This window comes from Salmo salar, chromosome ssa08 (genome assembly GCF_905237065.1).
Source record: "Salmo salar chromosome ssa08, Ssal_v3.1, whole genome shotgun sequence".
NCBI classification, from domain to species: domain Eukaryota; kingdom Metazoa; phylum Chordata; class Actinopteri; order Salmoniformes; family Salmonidae; genus Salmo; species Salmo salar.
In genome coordinates, this window is record NC_059449.1 from 4,940,942 (window position 1) to 4,963,487 (window position 22,546).

A 22,546-nucleotide genomic window follows, 5' to 3' on the forward strand; every position below is an offset into this window, starting at 1 on the left:
TGTGTGTGTGTGTGTGTGTGTGTGTGTGTGTGTGTGTGTGTGTGTGTGTGCGTGCGTGCGTGTGTGTGTCACCCCCACTCTATTCCCACACCACCAGAAGATGGCCCTTACAGCTCCCCATACGCAATCCAGCTAGGAAGGAACGCAGACTGTTAAATGAATCATTAAAAGGGGCACATCAGGTGTTATCCTGCATAATTGCTAGGGGAACTCACCAGGAGAAGGGGAGAGAGAAACCTAATTGGCCTGACTCCCTCAGCAGTGAACACCTGTGGTCGGGGACATTAATGTCTTAACGTCGTTGTGGCGTCATCTTTTCTACTTTTTATACTGAGCATGTAGATCAGTGGATAAAAAGCACTTTCCCACCTGCCTCTGAGTGTGTCCCAAATAGCACCCTATTCCCTATATAGTGCACCACTTTTGACCAGAGCCCCCCAAAATAATGCGCTATGATGGGAAGAGGGTGCCGTTTGGGATGAAGCCTATCTGTCCTTTCCATACTGCTTAGGTGACACGAATGAGGATGCTCGGTGGTTTGGATGCTGTTGAATACAGAGGGGGGCTGTGTAGTTTTTGGATGATGTGACTTTCGTTATGAGATACAAGTTGATCAGTCACAACGGAGCATGAGCTCCAAAGCTGAAGCTTCAAAAACACATCTTGGTTTGGTACCCTGAAAGTTTGATTGATTGTTTTGAATGAGTGCATTAGGATCATAAAGTCCAGTCCATCGCGAAAAGGTTGACATAGGCCTATTGGGAACTGAATGAATTTAGGTGGTAAGGCCTTGGCAGATCCATCTATTGAAAATCGATCTTGGAAATTAAGAGAGTTATTTAGGGTAAAAGCAACACATTTTGGAGATACTAGACACCTTTATCAAATATGACTGTTTAATAAACTTAGTCAATATATTTTCAATACTTGCAGTGACAATGACGAAGTAGCATTAATCACGGAGATGTCCCATGAGTGAAATTAACGACTCAGTCAATGGAAGCGACAGATGCGGCAGTCCTTTCATCAGTTCCTGATGCGTGCATGTCGTTTATCAGGATCATGTAAGGCATTTCTAAGTGACTCGCCATCAAATTCCATGCTTGCCATATGTTTATGTCTCATTTGTATGGAATCGTGGCTGAAGGATCTACCGTTTTCAAAGTGTTGCGCAGTTGCATTCGGATGCATTCAAGAGAATGAATGAGGATGCTATTAGAAAGAAGAACTGTTCGAATATTATCGGTCGCCTATTTAAGTAGTAGCCTATCCTATGGATCAGAAGTTCCGCGCTCCTCAAGTGTCAATTATTTATTGGAGTTGTCAGTGGACATTTTGTTACGACTGTCTCCCAAACGCGTTGGCCGTGTATTGACGGGAACAGCAATATAAATGAAGAGGGACTTAACGTGACCGTATTGAGCAGAGCAATAGCGCGTCTTGGTGCGCTACGGAGTTGTGTGCCAACACAACTGATGCCACCTCCAGGGATTGAATCCAAGTAAATCTCGGCAGGGAGACTAGAGGAATGGCTGCGGCAAACAACGGATCGAACACAACTAGGACCTTTACAAATCAGTTCGTACAACCGGCTTGGCGCATCGTGCTATGGTCGGTCGCGTACAGCCTTGTGCTGGCCGTGGCGGTTTTTGGGAACCTGATAGTGATTTGGATCGTATTAGCGCACAAGAGGATGCGGACCGTGACAAACTACTTTTTACTCAACTTGGCTTTCTCTGACGCCTTAATGGCCGCGTTCAACACGTTGATTAATTTCATATACGCTGCTCACGGCAATTGGTACTTTGGAGAATCATACTGCAAGTTCCACAACTTTTTCCCTGTCACAGCAGTGTTTTCAAGCATCTATTCAATGTGCGCAATAGCAGTCGACAGGTGAGCTCTGGAGACATCAACTTCAATCTCTCACATTTTATAAAATTTGGTGAAATGCATTGTATTGACCTATATTAAATGTGACAATTTATTATTATTTATTTAATGCTAGGCCGATTTCATGAATAATAGCCTCGTGTACTGATTCTATAATCAAACCCCTTAAATGAAAAAAGAAAAAGGTTGGCCTAATGGAATAACAAGTTACCTGATGTTGCTCAGATGCCATAATTTCCATACATCATCCTAGTAGCCTGTTATGCATGCAATGTATGCATACAGGTTATTAACGCACACACAGAGAGACATGGGAAACCAATCCTCTCCTTACATTCTGTCAAAATGAGAATGAACTGAATGTAGCACTAATCTAACCAATAAAGATCCTGCAACATAATGTGCGTCCCAAATGGCACCCTTTTCCCTATTCATTTCACTACTTATGATCTCTATGAGTGCTGGGCAAAAGTACTGCACTATAAAAGGAATAGGGTGCCATTTGGGATGCAGACAAAATGAGAAAACAATTGAGGTTCTTGAGGATTTGATCAAGCATTTCATTACTCAGTTGGTGTGTAAAAGAGCCAGATTACTTCTAATGAGCTCCACTGTGCAGACAACCTATCATTATGGAGGGACATGCTGATTAAATAATTAAAATGGAGTACCTGCAGTGAAATAATGTCTTTAAGTGCCAGGAGTGCTTATATGAAAGCTATACTCACACCAACACACAGCCACACATGAGCGAGCAAGCGGCCCCACATACACACACGCACATGTGCGCACACATGCAAACGCAAGCAAGTGTGTACACACGCAAGCACACACTTGATTTACCCTGCTGTGCCAGTTTTCCTACAAAAGTTGGTATTTATTCATTTTGAACTTGATGGGAAGGTGTGTATCTCTATGCATATCTAAGACCATACATACTCAGAACCTAGTGGTTGATCAACTGTATCGCAAGCAAATATTGTTATTTTGGGGGAAATGGAGGTGTTTGATGCACGGGAATTATAATAATTAATGGTAGACTAATAAAAACATTCAAACGTAGGCCTATATAAAACAGATGCATTTGGCTTTGGTAAGAAGATGACTGAGCAGCATCTTGCCTAATAGCCTATTGTCACGTCCTGACCTTAGTAAGTTGTTATTTTCTATGATAGAGTAGGTCAGGGCGTGACAGGGGGTGTTTGTCCGTTTTTGTATTTCTGTTTAGTTTCTAGTTTTGTATTTCTAGGTTAGTTTTTGTTTGGCATGACCTCCAATTAGAAGCAGCCGGTTGTCGTTGTCTCTAATTGGAGGCCATATTTAAGTTGATGTTTGTCCCACTGGTGTTTTGTGAGTGATTATTTTGTGAGTAGTGTATGCCTGCTCTGCGTCACGGCTTTCTTGTTTTTGTATTTCAAGTTTATGGTATATTGCATTCGTTTCACGAATAAAAGATGTGGAACTACGATCACGCTGCGTATTGGTCCGATCCTTCCGAAAGCCCTGACACCTATATTTACTTTAATTACATAGGCCTAAATCATAACAGGGCATGTCTCTACTTTTCTGACATAACTGGTTAATTCCCCGTATACAACAAATATTAGGCTACCATTTATCCATCGCTCATTTAATAGCCAACCATGCGCAAAAGTAAATAGACCGGTAGCCTATGACAGTAACGGTAGGCTTTAGTATGGCTGTGCGATAGGAGCACAACATGTACTATTTAACCTCAGAGCCTATACCAGGGCAGGAGCTAGAAACTTGCATACTGTTGTTCGTGGAAATTGCTCCCAAGGATGAACCAGACTTGTGGAGGTCTACTGTAACGACTGTCGAAGGGATTAGACCAAGACGCAGCGGGTTGCGTGCTCATCATTATTTTATTTATAAGTGAACACGAAAAAACAATAAACAAGGAACGACAGTACAACAGTTTCGCAGGCTATACTAACAGCAGTGCAAAAACAATCTCCCACAACGAGACAGGTGAAAACAATCTCCCTAAGTATGACTCTCAATCAGAAACAACGATGTACAGCTGTTCCTGATTGAGAGCCACACCAGGCCAATAAAGAAATACACAACCTAGAAAACCTAGAATACCAAAACAGGAACATACACCAAAAACCCCGGAACACACAAATACAACACCCCTCTACATACACACAACCCCCGAACCACATAAAACAAATACCCCCTGCCACGTCCTGACCAACTACAATAACAAATATCCCCTATTACTGGTCAGGACGTGACATCTACAATTCTTTTTGTCAAGCAAAGCGGCACTGAGTTTGAAGGTAGGCCTTGAAATACATCCACAGGTACACCTCCAATTGACTCAAATTATGTCAATTAGCCTATCAGAAGCTTCTAAAGCCATGACATCATTTTCTGGAACCGATCCTGTAGAGGTTAAAAAAGTCACCGCAAAAGATTAAAACATTCTGCCCACACCTCTACAGAAACATCTGAGGATTTCAGCAACGTATCATGTGTTGGATAGATGTCTGAAGAGATTACAGAAGACAGAAATGCAAAAAGTGTTCCACTTTTTCAGAATTCACTCAAATAACAGTAGCCTGCTAATAATTTGGCACAGTGCATTATTTATGACAGTTTTATAACCATAACATCAAAACATAAATAAATGAGGCCTCAGGTGTCTGGAGGTCAATTCTATACGTTTACAAGTTGTTTCATAGTAGGACTACAGTCCAACATCTCTTTTCATCTCACTTTGAAGTTAGTCAAACGAGTTAATCTGCACCTGCATGACCAAGACCTGACTACTTATAGGTCTACTGTGTGCCTTTGATACACAGAATCAAAGACAGAACACACACACAGCACAGGTATTCACGCGCACGCACGCACGCAGACAGACAGACAGACAGACAGACAGACAGACAGACAGACAGACAGACAGACAGACAGACAGACAGACAGACAGACAGACAGACAGACAGACAGACAGACAGACAGACAGACAGACAGACAGACAGACAGACAGACAGACGGTAAGGTAAGGTAAGGTAAGGTAAGGTAAGGTCAGGTCAGGTAAGGTAAGGTAAGGTAAGGTCAGGACAGGACAGGATGAAACCTGACAGTCTAGCAGTAAGTTCTGGGGAAATGGAATCTTTGTTTACTGAAAACCAAACAAACAGCACTGTTGAATCCAATTAAAGATATACTGGGAAGAGTCAATCAATCATAACTAGCTCCACATGGGGCATCCTTTGTTTTGAGTACCTGAAAGCAATCTGAAGTTGGGCACAGACATTGACATCCACACACACACACATCACTATCCTAATGGTGGCCGCTCCAGAGAAGATTGGTATTTTATTTACTGTTTGATTTGACATCGTAGTATTTCAACCTGCCCTCTGGCTTTTGTCAAGAGGAGCTTGTTTTATTCACGTTCGGGAAAAAATGCAGTTGTACAACAACACATTTCCCACTGGGTACAGATGTAAATTCAATGTCTATTCCACGTTGGTTCAACGTAATTTCATAGAAATTATGTGGAAATTACATTGATTCAACCAGTGTGTGCCCAGTGGGTCCTGCATACTAAATTGTATGCCTTAACTTTAGTCAGGGTATACGCACTACTCAGAATAAAAAAGTCAAACCTCTCAAGCAAGCAGTGTATGGAGGAACAAAATACCAAGTCAACCATGACCTTTGAACTTTGACCTAATAACCTTTCACCAGAGACGGAAGAGGAAGCGAGACATCTCACTGGGTCCTTTTTTCTGGTTGATATACAGTCAATGAACTAAGTACACCAGACCCAGGAGGCGATCGCATTTGTGTCTATGGAAGAGCCACCCCTTATGTAGACCGGAACTGTGACAATGTTTTTTAATGGTAAACGGCTTGAGTTAGACATCTTCATTTATCCAGCATCTTTGCTTTCACCCCCTGACTGACCTCTTGAACTTTTTTTTAGAGACTATTTTAGAGACTGACGGACAGGGTCTGGTAGTGCTCCAGTCCTCCCTGTCAGAATAAGCAACAGAGGATTTGGAAAGCATATCAACTCCTGTAGAAATGGCACTATGGTTATTGTGAGTAACCTAATTCATGCTCTTTTAAAGCCGCCTTTTAGTGAGTTTATACAAATTGTCATGTCTTACCATTCTGATAGATTGTAGAAAAACGTGGTTGTAACGTTAATACATTGGTTACCTTGAGGCAGATGCATTGGTTAATACATTGGTTACCCAGGGGCAGAGTGGCCCACACTCATTACTGAGCGCAAAGTTGATTGCATCTTTTTCACTGAAACATGGCTGTCTTCAGACTGTAAATCCTACCCCCATAAACCGATATGAACTTTCCTCCACATATAAATGTGATGAGTTTGTGGCATATTTCAGAGATAAGATAACAAACATTAGGCTGGGTATCAGTCAAGCAAGACCTGATGAGAAGTGTGATGGTATTTGCCCTAGCCTACCACGCAAAGGCACTATGGAGTTATTTTACATGGTTAATCACTCCCTATTTCACTTTCCCCACTGCACTAACAACTGCCGGGGTGAAACCCCTTCTGAAGAAAAGTAATCTAGATTCTTCAGCTCTTAGCAATTTTTGGCCAATCTCCAACCTTCTAGAATTTTTTTTTTTTTAAACAGCTAAATGATTTAAAAAAAAAAATTTTATTTATTATTTTTGAAAAAATTCAATCTAGTTGTCTTGCCCGCCAAAGCACAGGGACAGCGTAAGTTAAAGTGTTAAATGATCTTAGAGCCAACACAGATGCTGAACAGCCTTCTGTCCGTGTACTCTTTGATTTAAGTGCTGCATGATGATGTCCTTCTGGACAGACTGGAGAGGTGGGTTGGTCTCTTCCCTCTAGTTCTAAATTGGTTTAGGACCCATTTAACCGGTCGAGAGTGAACAACACAGAGAAATGTCATATCCCATGTGACGTTCCACAAGGTTCGATTTTGGGTTCAGTACTGTTCCGTTCATGTATATGTTTCCCCTTGGCAGCGTTATCAGAACGCACAACATTGATTTTCACAACTACGCAAACTATACACAGCTTTACATTTCTGTGTCACCAGAGCATTTTAGCTCCACAGATAAATTATTATACTGTATTAGTGATTTAAATACTTGGAAGGCTCACAACTTCCTTCAGCTAAATCAAGACAAGACCGAGGTACTTATAATTGGAGCCAAAGCACACAGAATCTATATATATTTAATTAATATTTTCATATTAATATTTTAATTCACTGTCAAATAAGATAAAACACTAGCTAAAAAACATAGGTGTCATTTTAGATTCTGAACTTAATTTGGAATCACACATTAGGAATGTGACCAAAATAACTTTTTACCACCTGAGGAACATTGCCAAGTTGCGGCCATTTCTATCTCAGGTTGATACAGAGAGACTCATCCATGCTTTTATTACAGCAGGCTTTACTACTCTAATGCTCTCCTGTCTGGTCTACCCAAGAAAGCCATTGGCCAACTGCAAAATATACAGAATGCAGCAACACGGCCAGACAGAAAGCACACATTACACCTGTTTTAAAGTCTCTGCGCTGGCTGCCTGTGTGTTTAAGAATACATTTTAAGATTGTATTGGTTTTTAAATCAATCCACAATTGTGCACCCCAATACATGCCAGACATGCTTTTGAGTTACGTACCCAGGAGGTCCCTCAGGTCCTTTGGCACTTGCCTTTTAACTATCCCAAAGCCTAGGACCAAGAGGCATGGAGAGGCAGCCTTTAGTTACTATGCCCCCAGCCTCTGGAAAAGCCTGCCAGAGAGCCTGCCAGAGAAACTGTGGACATATTTAAAATATATCTTAAAACACACCTTTTTAAGTTTTGCTTTTCCTTAGGGTGCTTTTTTAGTCTTTCAGTTTTAATTGTTGTTCTTTAGTTTTTTTATACTCTTATGTTTGTTGTGTAGTAAATATTTATGTTTCTATTTTTTTTTATTTTTTTTTTATTTCCTGTGAAGCACATTGCGTCGCATTCATGTCTGAAATTTGCTATTAAATAAAGATTGATTTCATTTGATTTGACATCCCTGCAGGTACATGGCCATCATCCACCCGCTGAAACCACGGCTGTCAGCCACAGCCACCAAGGTGGTGATTGTGTGTATCTGGGCACTGGCCGTGGTGCTGGCCTTCCCCCTCTGCTTCAACTCCACCATCCGTATCCTGCCCCGCAGGACCATATGCTACGTGGCCTGGCCCCGGCCCTCGGATGACTCGTTCATGTGAGTGAGACACTCCGGGTGCATCTCAATAGTCTAAAGTGGCTTCCTTGACTCACCTCTTGTTCATCTTCACTGATCTGAAAACAGTTTTGGGTTGATTGGTAATGAAACTGTACAAGGTGAACTTGCTGCTGGTGGTTTGAGTGTGGGCTACTGTGGTGGTGTATCAATAAGAACACTGGGAGTTGGAGATACACTTCAAAAGGGCTAATTCCCTGTTTATTGATAGATTAAAGAATGTTGCTAGGATAAGGATGGTTTTCTCTAGGAATCAACAATAGAATCACCTTACATATCAATGTAAGGCAGGGCTCTTTCACTAATTCCTGGAGAGCTACCGTCGCGTAGATTTTCTCTCCAACCCTAATCATTCGCACCTGATTTTAGTAATTAGCTGGTTGATAAAATGAATCAGGTTAGTTACAACTGGATTGAATACCTACAGGAGGGTAGCTCTCCAGGAACAGCATTGTAAGGCAATTAACTTGGCCAATTATACAGGCACTAGTCAAAAGCACATACATCAAAATATACTCAAAACTCAATAGTAACTACAATATGAAAAATTATCTAAGTAACATAATCAATATCTACACAAACAAACCTACTTAGATACCAACAAAAAATACTATGAATAATGGCACATAGAAAAACATATCAAATGGGCTCAAATCAAAGCTACACTATAAATGAGCACAAACTTATACCGAGCAAAAATATAAACGCAACATGTATGGTGTTCATACATACAATGTTTCATGAGCTGAAATGAAAGTTTCCAGAAATATTCCATATGCACAAAAAACATATATATAAAAAAAGAAGAATCAAATCAAATTGTATTTGTCACATACACCGAATACAACAGTGAAATGCTTACTTACAAGCCCTTAACCAACAATGCAGTTGATAGAAAATACCTAAAAAAAGAAAGAGATAAGAATAACAAATAATGAAAGAGCAGCAGTAAATAACAATAGAGGGGCTATATACAGGGGGTAGCGGTACAGAGTCAATGTGCGGGGGCACCGGTGTCGAGGTAAATGAGGTAATATGTACATGTAGGTAGAGTTATTAAAGTGTCTATGCATAGATAATAACAGAGAGTTGCAGCAGCGTAGAAGGGTGGGGGGAGGGGGGCAATACAAATAGTCTGGGTAGCCATTTGGTTCAGGAGTCTTGGGGGTAGAAGCTTTTTAGAAGCCTCTTGGACCTAAACTTGGCGCTCCGATACCGCTTGTCGTGCGGTAACAGAGAGAACAGGCTATGACTAGGGTGGCTGGAGTCTTTGACAATTTGTAGGGCCTTCCTCTGACACCGCCTGGTATAGAGGTCCTGGATGGCAGGAAGCTTGGCCCCGGTGATGTACTGGGCCGTACGCACTACCCTCTGCAGTGCCTTGCAGTCGGAGGCCGAGCAGTTGCCATACCAGGCAGTGATGCAATCCGTCAGGATGCTCTCGGTGGTGCAGCTGTAAAACCGTTTGAGGATCTAAGGACCCATGCCAAATCTTTTCAGTCTCCTGAGGGGGAATAGGTTTTGTCATGCCCCCTTCACGATGGTCTTGGTGTGCTTGGACCATGTTAGTTTGTTGGTGACGTGGACGCCAAGGACCTTGATGCTCTCAACCTGTTCCACTACAGCCCCGTCGATGAGAATGGGGCGTGCTCAGTCCTCCTTTTCCTGTAGTCCCCTTACCACCTGGGGGCTGCCCGTCAGGAAGTCCAGGATCCAGTTGCAGAGGGAGGTGTTTAGTCCCAGGGTCCTTAGCTTAGTGATGAGCTTTGAGGGCACTATGGTGTTGAACGCTGAGCTGTAGTCAATGAGTAGCATTCTCACATAGGTGTTCCTTTTGTAGAGGTGTGAAAGGGCAGTGTGGAGTGCTATAGAGATTGTATCATCATCAGTGGATCTGTTGGTGCAGTATGCAAATTGGAGTTGGTCTAGGGTTTCTGGCATAATGGTGTTGATGTGAGCCATGACCAGCCTTTCAAAGAATTTCATGGCTACAGATGTGAGTGCTACGGGTCGGTAGTCATTTAGGCAGGTTACCTTAGTGTTCTTGGGCACAGCGACCATGGTGGTCTGCTTGAAACATGTTGGTATTACAGACTAAGACAGGGAGAGGTTGAAAATGTCAGTGAAGACACCTGCCAGTTGGTCAGCGCATGCTCAGACTACACGTCCTGGTAATCCATTTGGCCCTGCGACCTTGTGAATGTTGACCTGTTTAAAGGTCTTACTCACATCGGCTGCGGAGAGCTTGATGACACAGTCGTCCAGAACAGCTGGTGCTCTCATACATGTTTCAGTGTTACTTGCCTAGAAAGGGCATAGAAGTTATTTAGCTCGTCTGGTAAGCTCGTGTCACTGGGCAGCTCTCGGCTGTGCTTCCCTTTGTAGTCTGTAATAGTTTGCAAGCCCTGCCACATCCAATGAGCATCGGAGCCGGTGTAGTACGATTCAATCTTAGTCCCGTATTGAAGCTTTGCCTGTTTGATGGTTCGTCGGAGGGCATAGCGGGATTTCTTATAAGCTTCTGTGTTAGAGTCCCGCTCCTTGAAAGCGGCAGTTCTACCCTTTAGCTCATTGTGAATGTTCCCTGTAAACCATGGCTTCTGGTTGAGGTATGTACATTCGGACACTGTGGGAATGACGTCCTCCATGCACGTATTGATAAAGCCAGTGACTGATATCGCGTACTCCTCAATGCGGAAGAATCCCGGAACATATTCCACTCTGTGCTAACAAAACAGTCCTGTAGTTTAGCATCTGCTTCATCTGACCACTTTTGTGTAAACCGAGTCACTGGTGCTTCCTGCTTCAATTTTTGCTTGTAAGCAGGAAGATAGAGTTATGGTCAGATTTCCCAAATGAAGTGCGAGGGAGAGCTTTGTACGCATCTCTGTGTGTGAAATAAATGTAGTCTAAAAATGTAACATGCTGATAGAAATTAGGTCAAACTAATTTAAATTTCCTTGCATTAAAGTCCCGGGCCATTAGGAGCGCCACCTCTGGATGAGCGTTTTCCTGTTTGCTTATGGCGGTATACAGCTCATTGAGTGTGGTTTTAGTGCCAGCTTCAGTCTGTGGTGGTATGTAGACAGCTATGAAAAATACAGATGAAAATTCTCCAGGTAGATAGAGTATCTCACTATAAGCTGTAGACCACACTAACTCAGGCAAGCAAAACCTTGAGACTTCCTTAGATATAGTGCACCAGCTGTTGTTTACGTATATGCATAGGCCCCCGCCCGTGTCTTACCAGAGGCTGCTGTTCTATCCTACCGATAGAGTATATAACCCGCCAGCTGTATGTTCTTAATGTCGTCATTCAGCCACGACTCAGTGAAATATAAGATATTATAGTTTTAATGTCCCGTTGGTAGGATATACGTGCTTTCAGTTCGTCCCATTGGTTTTCCAGCGATTGAATGTTAGCTAGCAGGATGGAAGGCAAGGGAAGATTAGCCACTCGTCACCTGATCCTCACAAGGCACCCTGACCTTTTTCCGCAAAATCTCAGTTTTCTTCTCCAGCGATTGACGGGGATTTGGGCCTGGTCGGGTGTGTGTAGTATATCCCTCCCGTCCGACTCATTGAAGAAAAACTCTTTGTCTAATCTGAGGTGAGTAATCACAGTTCTGATGTGCAGAAGCTCTTTTTGGTCATATGAGACGGTAGCAGCAACATTATATACAAAACAAGTTACGAACAACGCGAAAAAACAAACAAAATAGCATGGTTGGTTAAGAGCCGATAATTTGTCCGCCATCCCATCCGGCACGCTCCGGCGCCATCCCTTTTTGTCATCATTTCTACTTTGCAAAGATAATCCATCGACCTGACAGGTGTGGCATATCAATAAGCTGATTAAATAGCATGATCATTACACATGTGCACCTTGTGCTGAAGACAATAAAAGGCCTCTCTAAAATGTGCAGTTTTGTCACACAGCACAATACCACAGATGTGTCAAGTTTTGAGGGAGTGTGCAATTGGCATGCTGACTGCAGGAATGTCCACCAGAGCTGTTGCCAGATAATTAAATGTTAATTTCTCTACCATAAGCCACCTCCAACATCGTTTTAGAGAATTTGTCAGTATGTATGCCCAGCGTCGTTTTAGAGAATTTGGCAGTACGTCCAACCGGCCTCAGAACCGCAGACCATGTTCAACCACGCCAGCCCAGGACCTGCACATCTGCCTTCTTCACCTGTGGGATCATCTGAGACCAGCCACTTGGACAGCTGATGAAACTGAAGAATTTCTGCATAAACTGTCAGAAATCGTCTCTGGGAAGCTCATCTGCATGCTCATCATCCTCACCAGGGTCTTGACCTGACTGTGGTGTCTTAAGCAACTTCAGTGGGCAAATGCTCACCTTCGATGGCAACTGGCACGCAGGAGATGTGTTCTCTTCACGCATGAATCCGGTTTCAACTGCAGATGGAAGACAGCATTTTTGGCATCGTGTGGGGGAGCAGTTTGCTGATGTCGATGTTGTGAACAGAGTTCCCCATGGTGGAAGTTGGGTTATAGTATGGGCAGGCATAAGCTACGGACAAAACACAATTGCATTTTTTCGATGGCAATTTGAATGCACAGAGATACCATGACAAGATCCTGTAGCCCATTGTCGAGCCATTCATCCGCTGCCATCCCCTCATGTTTCAGCAGGATAATGCATGTACCCATGTCACAATGATCTGTAAACAATTCCTGGAAGCTGAACATTTCCCAGTTCTTCTATGGCCTGCATACTCACCAGACATGTCACCCATTGAGCATGTTTGGGATGCTCTGGAATGACGTGTACGAGCGTGTCCCAGTTCCCACCAATATCCAGCAATATCGCACAGCCATTGAAGAGGAGTGGAACAACATTCCATAGGCCACAATCAACAGCTTGACCAACTCTATGCGAAGGACATGTGTCGCGCTGCATGAGGCAAATGGTGGTCATTCCAGATACTGATTGGTTTTCTGATCCACGCCCCTGCCGTTTTTTAAAGATATCTGTGGCCACCAACAGATGCATATCTGTATTACCAGTCATGTGAAATCCATAGATTAGGGCCTAATTCATTTATTTAAATTGAATGATTTCCTTTATATGATCTGTAACAGTAAAATCTTTGAAATTGTTGCATGTTAAGTTTATATTTTTGTTCAGTGTACTTTGAATAAACACATCCTTGAATAACTGTTTGTATCAACAAAGGCTGGAATTAACTGAAGGTTTGTCGGGTTGCCACATTGATTGCATAGAGGTGAGTTAATTTAAGGTGGTGAGTGTCCCGCTTCTGGAGGAAGAACTGGGTGGCAATTGGGTAATTGGAAAGTCAGTCCGTATGAGTATGGGAATTTACTACACACAGGATAGCGAGATTAGTTTGATAGAGATCTATCTATCTATTTATCAGGTATCCGCTCTCCTGTCACAACCAGTGCAGGCTAGTTAAGGAGGAGAGCAAACTAGACTAACGAATATAAATGTGAAATAGATTAACTATTATAATTTGCAAAATTACCATGTTTTCCATTACATTCACAGGAATGCTCTGCTTTTCCTTCCTCTTACAGCTATCTATTCTTCTCTGGTATACAGGTATCATATCATTGTGACGGTGCTGGTGTATGTGCTGCCCCTAGTGGTGATGGGTATCACCTACACCATTGTGGGGGTGACACTGTGGGGAGGAGAGATTCCGGGGGAAGCATCAGATAACTACCACAGCCAGCTCACAGCCAAGAGGAAGGTAACGCAAAAATACAACTCCATTATACACATAAGGTCCATTGGTAAAGCATGTGTATTCCATTTGTAAACCAACGCGTCAACCATGAATTATCATTCAGTACATTCAGCCATTCATTTTAACTGACACAATCATGAGACGTTCAACTGTCTTCGTTTCATTCACTCTAGTTCATTTGGTGTGAGGAGTAGAATACTGTAGGCATTTTAAAAATGTGGATCTGAAAATAATTTCTGCAAACAATAATAATAATAAACTGAATATGCGCTTCTGGTGGATTTGAGGATTTTTCAGTGTTTGACCCAATACATAGTCATTACAATAACTGATGTAGCTATACCATTGAAATTAATACCTGACCCTGTAGATAGCACAATGATCTCTCTGTATTCCCCACTGGATTTGGCTACCCATCAGGTAATCCAACATTACGCAGGGAAACAACAGAGATTAGTCTCCTCTTTAGAGATGACAATGCATTCTATTAACTGGACACAGTGTATCTCTTCATTCGTCTTTGCTTGGAGTCCAGGATCCGTATGTATTAAGCGTCTCAGAGTTGGAGTGCTGATCTGGGATCAGGTTCTCCCTGTCCATGTTATCTCATTCATTGTGATCTAAAAAGCGAAACTGGTCATAAAATCAGCACTTCTATTCTGAGATGCTTGATACATACGGACCCTGGTCCCCAGAGTTATCCATAAGGATTCAGGTCATTTGAACCCGTATGACTAACATCTATTAGGCCAGATGTGGTTTTAACATTACAGGAGCACAGATTATAGAAAGGCAATGGCCAATATGACACGTCTACTAGATATGGGAATTATTGGGATATTGGATTATTCAAGGACACCCTGTGAGGGAACCCAGTCTATATTTCAGGGTTGTTATTGTTTTATTCATGAGGATTACACTCAGATTACGGGGGGGGGCGGGGGTTTGGGGGTGGGATCAGCACACCTAGTTCTTTGTTTTGGACAGATGGCTGAGGCCATGAAACCGTAATAATTTACAGTTTCAACCAGGGATGTACCCTGTGATCCTGCCTGACATTTGATCTCGGCACCAGCACATGTTTGGTGTTGTTACTTGCTCTTATTTCAGAACTGGTTCTCTTTTTGATTGTTTTATCGTTTTTGTTGTTGTTGTTGTTGTTGTTTTTGTTGTGAAATGCACCTCACATAAACTTGATTTCATTTGATTTAGTTTGAGCAACGCAGTGATGGAGGGTTAGTTAACCTTGCACTTATACACCATTCCAAATACTCAGTGGGTTTGAATGGGCCATAAATACAGACTAGAAGTACTTTAGGATAAAAGCGTCTGCTAAATGACTGGATCATTTTTATCAGCCTGTTGCTGGATTTGCCATTAACGTCCCTGCCAAACCATTTTAACTTAGCTAGCAGAGGGCTGAGAGAGGTTCATTAGGCTGAATGTCACCCATTGTCAAACCGTCAGGTCCTACTCGGTGGTTAGTTTAAAGGTAATCGTTCATGAGGTCAGCGATCTGTTCCCACCAAGCTCAATTTACCCATGCTGTGACAGCTTCGGCAGACCAGCAGTGCTCTCGCGTCAAATACCTGTGACCTGCTGTGTAATGCGTCATGGATACCCTTTCTCCTGCTTTATGTAGCTCCGGAGAGAATTCTACCAGACACCGTTTGCTCGTCATTAGACCCAGAGTCCCAGAGATGCTACCGCTTCATAAGCTTTATGCCACATTATTAACCATCCAGAAGATAATGCAGGTAGAGCTAGTTGATCCTTGATTATAAGATCCTAATTGTTATTGTTCATAAACAAGGTAACTGACAGCTTGATTGATCACTTGACTATCCTTTCCATGTTGGAAGTTAATGAATAAAGTTTGACCTGCATTTCAATGTGATCCATTGTCAAAGCTGTGAAACAACTTTAGAAAAGCTAAAGAATGTCAATGCTGATTTCATAACCGATGTTACGGCTGTCTGAAGAATGGGACAAAAGCGCAGCGTGTGTATCGTTCCACATTTTATTTAAACTGTGAAACTATGCAAGACATACAAATAAACAAAACAACAAACCGTGACGAAGAGGTGCAACATACACTTACTCAAAATAATCTCCCACAAAACCTAGTGGGAAAAACAACAACTTAAATATGATCCCCAATGAGAGACAACGATGACCAGCTGCCTCTAATTGGAGATCATCCCCAAAAAAACAATATAGAAATACAAAAACTAGAACCCCACATATAAATACATAAACTAGACAAAAAACCCAACATAGAAAAAATAAACTAGAACCAACATAGACATAAATAAACTAGACAAAACCCTCTGTCACGCCCTGACCTACTATACCATAGAAAAATAAAAGCTTTCTATGGTCAGGACGTGACAACCGAAGAGTGCTTTGGAATGTTTTCATACATGAAAACATGAACTATGAACCCCTCTAAAAAGCACCTTCTTCTAATTCATTCATTTAGCCTAACTTGTTTAACCCAAGCAGCTGTTGTAAAATGATTTTTTTGCCTTTTTTGGAGTTGTGTTCGTGCGTGCCCCAACAGACTGCAATCACGACAAAATCATTCATCGTCAGATGCCCTTGTTGTTGTTCTCTGTATGACTATCCTTAGTCTGTGATGAAGGGCTAACACCAGCTGTGAGTCTTCTCCAACAAAGTGAGATTGACTTCAGAGCTCCTACATCAAGGGTATTCAATTCCGTCCTTATGGGGCTGAAGTACTGCTGTGTTAGTATTGATTTTCTACTTGGGAGTTAAAAGGATAGTTCGGCCAAATAACAAAGTGACATATTAGTTTCCTTACCCTGTAAGCAGTCTATGTACAAGGTAAAAGAGCAATCCTGGTTTTGTTTATATGGCCACCATCTCCAAATGCTAACTTATTTTGCATTCTTGGCTCAAAACCAATGCAAATAAATATCCCTGATGTTGGCATTTTTCGTGCATCATATGTTAAACATGACCAAGCCCAGAGACATACTGTAGTTCAATTTAAGTCTTTAGGATGTATATATCTGTTGGATGTCATATCGGTATGTAAACACTTTTCCACCAGTTAGTGCTTTGCATTCAACTACGACTGTTTCCCAGACCCAGATTAAGTCTAGTGCTGGATTTAAAGGCATGCTCAATGGAGAATCTCAAAGGTTTAGCGAATGTAGGTTAAATCTAAAGAGCAAAGTGACAGAATAGAATCTATGTGAAAGGCTTTGGGGAGTTTCTCAGACTGTTTGACTGACAGACTAACCATTCATTGGAGATTACAATCACTATTGCTCTACGGCTGGCAGCCATCTTGTCACATGACATTGTGAACATAGTATAGTTGATTAGACTATATCATGAGATGACCTACTGTACCTGGTATAGTGATGACACAGTAGTAACACAATAGTGAACACAACAGTGAAGATACAGTTGAAATCAGAAATTTACATAGACAGGTTGGAGTCATTAAACTTGTTTTTCAACCACTCCACAAATTTCTTGTTAACAAACTATAGTTTTGGCAAGTCGGTTGGAATATCTACTTTGTGCATGACACAAGTAATTTTCCCAACAATTGTTTACATACTGATTATTTGACTTACAATTCAGTGTATCACAATTCCAGTAGGTCAGAAGTTTACATACACTAAGTTAACTGTGCCTTTAAACAGCTTGGAAAATTCCAGAAAATGATGTCATGGCTTTAGAAACTTCAATAGGCTAATTGACATCATTTGAGTCAATTGGAGGTGTACCTGTGGATGTATTTCAAGGCCTACCTTAAAACGCAGAGCCTCTTTGCTTGACATCATGGGAAAATCAAAAGAAATCAGCCAAGACCTCAGAAAAAACAATTGTAGACCTCCACAAGTCTGGTTCATCCTTGGGAGCAATTTCCAAATGCCTGAAGGTACCACGTTCATCTGTACAAACAATAGTATGCAAGTATAAACACCATGGGACCACGCAGCCGTCATTCCGCTCAGGAAGGAGACGCGTTCTGTCTTCAAAAAGTGCAAATCAATCCCAGAACAACATCAAAGGACCTTGTGAAGGTGCTGAAGGAAACAGGTACAAAAGTATCTATATCCACAGTAAAACGAGTCCTATATCGACATAACCTGAAAGGCCGCTCAGCAAGGAAGAAGCCACTGCTCCAAAATCAGCATAAAAAAAGCCAGACTACAGTTTGCAACTGCACATGGGGACAAAGATCACACTTTTTAGAGAAATGTCCTCTGGTCTGATGAAGCAAAAATAGAACTGTTTGGCCATAATGACCATCGTTATGTTTTGAGGAAAAAGTGGGAGGCTTGCAAGCCGACAAACACCATCCCAACCGTGAAGCACGAGGGTGGCAGCATCATATTGTGGGGGGCTTTGCTACAGGAGGGTCTGGTGCACTTCACAAAATAGATGGCATCATGAGGCAGGAAAATTATGTGGATATATTGAAGCAACATCTCAAGACATCAGTCAGGAAGTTAAAGCTTGGTCGCAAATGGGTCTTCCAAATTGACAATGACCCCAAGCATACTTCCAAAGTTGTGGCAAAATGGTTTAAGGACAACAAAGTCAAGGTATAGGAGTGGCCATCACAAATCCCTGACCTCAATCCTATAGAAAATTTGTGGGCAGAACTGAAAAAGCTTGTGCGAGCAAGGAGGCCTACAAACCTGACTCAGTTACACCAGCTCTGTCAGGAGGAATGTGCCAAAATTCACCCAACGTATAGTGGGAAGCTTGTGGAAGGCTACCTGAAACCTTTGACCCAAGTTAAACAATTTAAAGGCAATGCTACCAAATACTATTTGAGTGTATGTAAACTTCTGACCCACTGGGAATGTAATGAAAGAAATAAAAGCTGAAATAAATCATTCTCTCTACTATTATTCTGACATTTCACATTCTTAGAATAAAGTGGTGATCCTAACTGACCTAAGATGGGAATTTTTACTAGGGTTAAATGTCAGGAATTGTGAGTAACTGAGTTTAAATGTATTTGGCTAAGGTGTATGTAAACGTCCGACATCAACTGTACATGGACAGAAATCTTCCTCACTGACAAGACGGACAAAGAGCAGTTTGCATGGTTCAGGCATGTCTGAGCTTTGATATTCGGTGTAAAGTAACAAAAGTCAAATTCTATTATATTAAATTTGTCAGAACTCCTCCATACAAGGCAGCAAAGTGCTAACTTTTTGCGAATGCAGATCTGATTTCAAGTTTAGAAATGCTCTTTGAGGATTTTAAATGACACAATCAGTTCAGGAATTTCACAGGATCTTTGAAGTCAGCTGCTTCCTTTGTGATGGCTCTAAATTGTCAGGTTATAGAATGCACCTAATTCTATTGTGGCTCTACCATCTCCAATGTATGGACCGTTGGACCACCAATGGTTGTCCTGACCATTTATGTGCAAATTAAGCAATTCTATTTTGAGGTTGTGTGAATGGCTCTTTTGAAAGGGGTTGTTGTGATGAAAAAAGTATATCCTAAATTGCTGTGGCTTCCAGGACGGAATGAAAATGCCAACATGATGATGAATCAATCATGGTGCCCACGCTTGTGAGAATATATTGAGCGTCACACATTCTGTCCATCTCAGAATCAGGCTCTCTGTGAAACCTGGCATGAGGTGGCCGACCAACTGTTGATTTTTTATCGAGTCTCAAAGCTACACAGAATAAAGACAATATACTTAATATTTCTCTCTCTCTCTCTTTTCTTATTCTCTATTCTTTTTCTCATTGCTTTCTCCCCCTCCCTCTCTTCCACCCTGTCTCCCCCTCCTTCCCTGTCTCTCTATTCCTCCAATCCTCCCACAATCCCCTTCCTAACCCCAGGTGGTGAAGATGATGATCATTGTGGTGGTGACCTTCACCCTCTGCTGGCTGCCGTACCACGTCTACTTCATCGTGACGGGCCTCAACAAGGCTCTGATGAGGTGGAAGTCCATCCAGCAGGTCTACCTATCAGTGCTGTGGCTGGCCATGAGCTCCACAATGTACAACCCCATCATCTATTGCTGCCTCAACAGCAGGTAGGATCTAGCACCTGGGTGCTGTTCAGTAGGCACCAAAACATACGATGAAGTTAAGCCTTACCCATAACTCATTTAGATTTTCCGTTTAAAAATGTTTTCTTCTTTGTGCCTACTGAACACATCCTAGGCAACCACTGGCTAGAAAAATAAGACCAAATGAGAAAACTACCAGTGTACCTTCTTCAGAATTCATTAGCCACCTCTCAAATGTGAAATATCTGACCATGCACTCGTTGTATATCTGTCTGGTTTGGGTTGTGGTTTGGATACAGGTTCCGGGCGGGCTTCAAGCGGGTGTTCTGTTGGTGCCCGTTTGTCCGGGTATCCAGCTATGACGAGCTGGAGTTGCGCAACAACACCACCCGCCACCGATCTGGTCACCAGGGCAGCATGTGCACCCTCTCCCGCGTGAACACCAGGACGAACAGCACCAACGATCACCACCACAGCTTCAAAAAGGCTGTCTCCAGCTGCCATGGCAATGCCAGTGTTAACGGAGATAACAATGGTAATCATGGCAACCAACCGGCGGTAGCCAAGTCCAACCTTTACAGTGACCCCGATGATGTGGCCGACGATCAATTCTCCTGAGATGTGGATGACGACCACAACCAGCTTCTAGAATGTTCACGAGTGGTTTGGAAAGTTGTTGTCAACGTTTCGCCCTCCGAACTGTCCCTCAAACATTCCAAGCAAGTCTTTACATATTTTTTTATTTTACCAAACATAAGTATTTCTTGTGAGTTTGCTGCAAACGCAGTTGCTCTTTATAAAGTATTTTTTGCTGGCTTGATGCAGTGAGATTCATTAGATTTTTTTTCTATTTGCTTAGCTTTCGAAAGCATTTATTCCTGCCTTTTCTCATTTCCACACCCCCATCTCACGACACTGACTGGACATCTGGTAGGCTGCTGTCTCAACAGGCAGATTTGTGACATCTGGACTAAGCAATGAAGGCAGAGCTTACCAATAGTTTACCAGTGTGTGTGTGTGTTTGTGCGCGCATCTATTACTCACTGGCTATTGCCTCAGGCAGTCTCCCATTGAAAGATTGTTAGGAGGGGTTGGTGGTTGGGCATATACACTACTGTTCAAAAGTTTAGGGTCACTTAGAAATGTCCATGTTTTTCAAAGAAAAGCAATTTTTTTGTCCATTAAAATAACATAAAATCGATCATAAATACAGTGTAGACATTGTTAATGTTGTAAATGACTATTGTAGCTGGAAACAGCAGATTTTTTATGGAATATCTACATAGGCGTACAGAGGCCCATTATCAGCAACCATCACTACTGTGTTCCAATGCCACGTTGTGTTAGCTAATCCAAGTTTATTCTTTTAAAAGGCTAATTGATCATTACAAAATCCTTTTGCAATTATGTTAGCACAGCTGAAAACTGTTGGGATGATTAAAGAAGCAATCAAACTGGCCTTCTTTAGACTAGTTGAGTATCTGGAGCATCAGCATTTGTGGGTTCGATTACAGGCTCAAAATGTCCAGAAACAAAGAACTTTCTTCTGAAACTCGTCAGTCTATTCTTGTTCTGAGAAATGAAGGCTATTCCATGCGAGAAATTGCCAAGAAACTAAAGATCTCGTACAACGCTGTGTACTACTCCCTTCACAGAACAGCGCAAACTGTCTCTAACCAGAATAGAAAGAGGAGTGGGAGGCCCCGGTGCACAACTGAGCAAGAGGACAAGTACATAAGAGTGTTTAGTTTGAGAAACAGACGCCTCACAAGGCAGCTTCATTAAATAGTACCCACAAAACACCAGTCTCAACGTCAACAGGGAAGAGGCGACTCCGTGATGCTGGCCTTCTAGGCAGAGTTGCAAAGAAAAATCCATATCTCAGACTGGCCAATAAAAATAAAAGATTAAGATGGGCTAAAGAACACAGACACTAGACAGAGGAAGATTGGAAACAAGTGTTATGGACAAACAAATCTAAGTTTGATGTGTTGGGATCACAAAGAAGAACATTTGTGAGACGCAGAAAAAATGCTGGAGGAGTGCTTGACGCCATCTGTCAAGCATGATGGAGGCAATGTGATGGTCTGGGGGTGCTTAGGTGGTGGTAAAGTGGGAGATTTGTACAGGGTAAAAGGGATCTTGAAGAATGAAGGCTATCACTCCATTTTGAAATGCCATGCCATACCCTGTGGACGGCGGAGCCAATTTCCTCCTACAACAAGACAATGACCCAAAGCACAGCTCCAAACTATGCAAAAATTATTTAGGGAAGAAGCAGTCAGCTGGTATTCTGTCCATAATGGAGTGACCAGCACAGTCACCGGATCTCAACACTATTGAGCTGTTGTGGGAGCAGCTTGACCGTATGGTACGTAAGAAGTGCCCATCAAGCCAATCCAACTTGTGGGAGGTGCTTCAGGAAGCATGGGGTGAAATCTCTTCAGATTACCTCAACAAATTGACAACTAGAATGCCAAAAGTCTGCAAGGCTGTAATTGCTGCAAATGGAGGATTCTTTGACGAAAGCAAAGTTTGAAGGACACAATTCTTATTTCATTTAAAAATAATTTTTTATAATATTGTCAACGTCATGACTA

The 22,546-nt window shown here is 42.1% G+C and overlaps 1 protein-coding gene across 2 annotated transcripts; it reads left to right on the plus strand.

Annotated features, from left to right (window-relative positions):
- Positions 1-21,283, plus strand: LOC106609949 (neuromedin-K receptor). 2 transcript variants are annotated; one of them, XM_014209014.2, is made up of 5 exons: positions 1-1,896; positions 7,971-8,159; positions 13,771-13,921; positions 19,774-19,970; positions 20,246-21,283. In XM_014209014.2, exons 1-5 carry the CDS (start codon positions 1,529-1,531, stop codon positions 20,562-20,564), a joined length of 1,224 nt encoding a protein of 407 aa, XP_014064489.1. In that variant the 5' UTR covers positions 1-1,528; the 3' UTR covers positions 20,565-21,283. The 2 variants fall into 2 exon arrangements, with proteins under 2 accessions (XP_014064489.1, XP_045578622.1); XM_045722666.1 differs by lacking the exon at positions 20,246-21,283 and having other exon boundaries at positions 19,774-19,974.
- The last annotated feature ends 1,263 nt before the right edge of the window (positions 21,284-22,546 follow it).

Coding starts and splice junctions, on each gene's coding strand:
- LOC106609949 (XM_014209014.2), top strand. CDS start 1,529: ATGGCTGCGGCAAACAACGGATCGAACACAACTAGGACCTTTACAAAT. Junction 13,922..19,773: donor AGCTCACAGCCAAGAGGAAG/GTAACGCAAAAA, acceptor TCCTAACCCCAG/GTGGTGAAGATGATGATCAT. Junction 19,971..20,245: donor TATTGCTGCCTCAACAGCAG/GTAGGATCTAGC, acceptor GTTTGGATACAG/GTTCCGGGCGGGCTTCAAGC.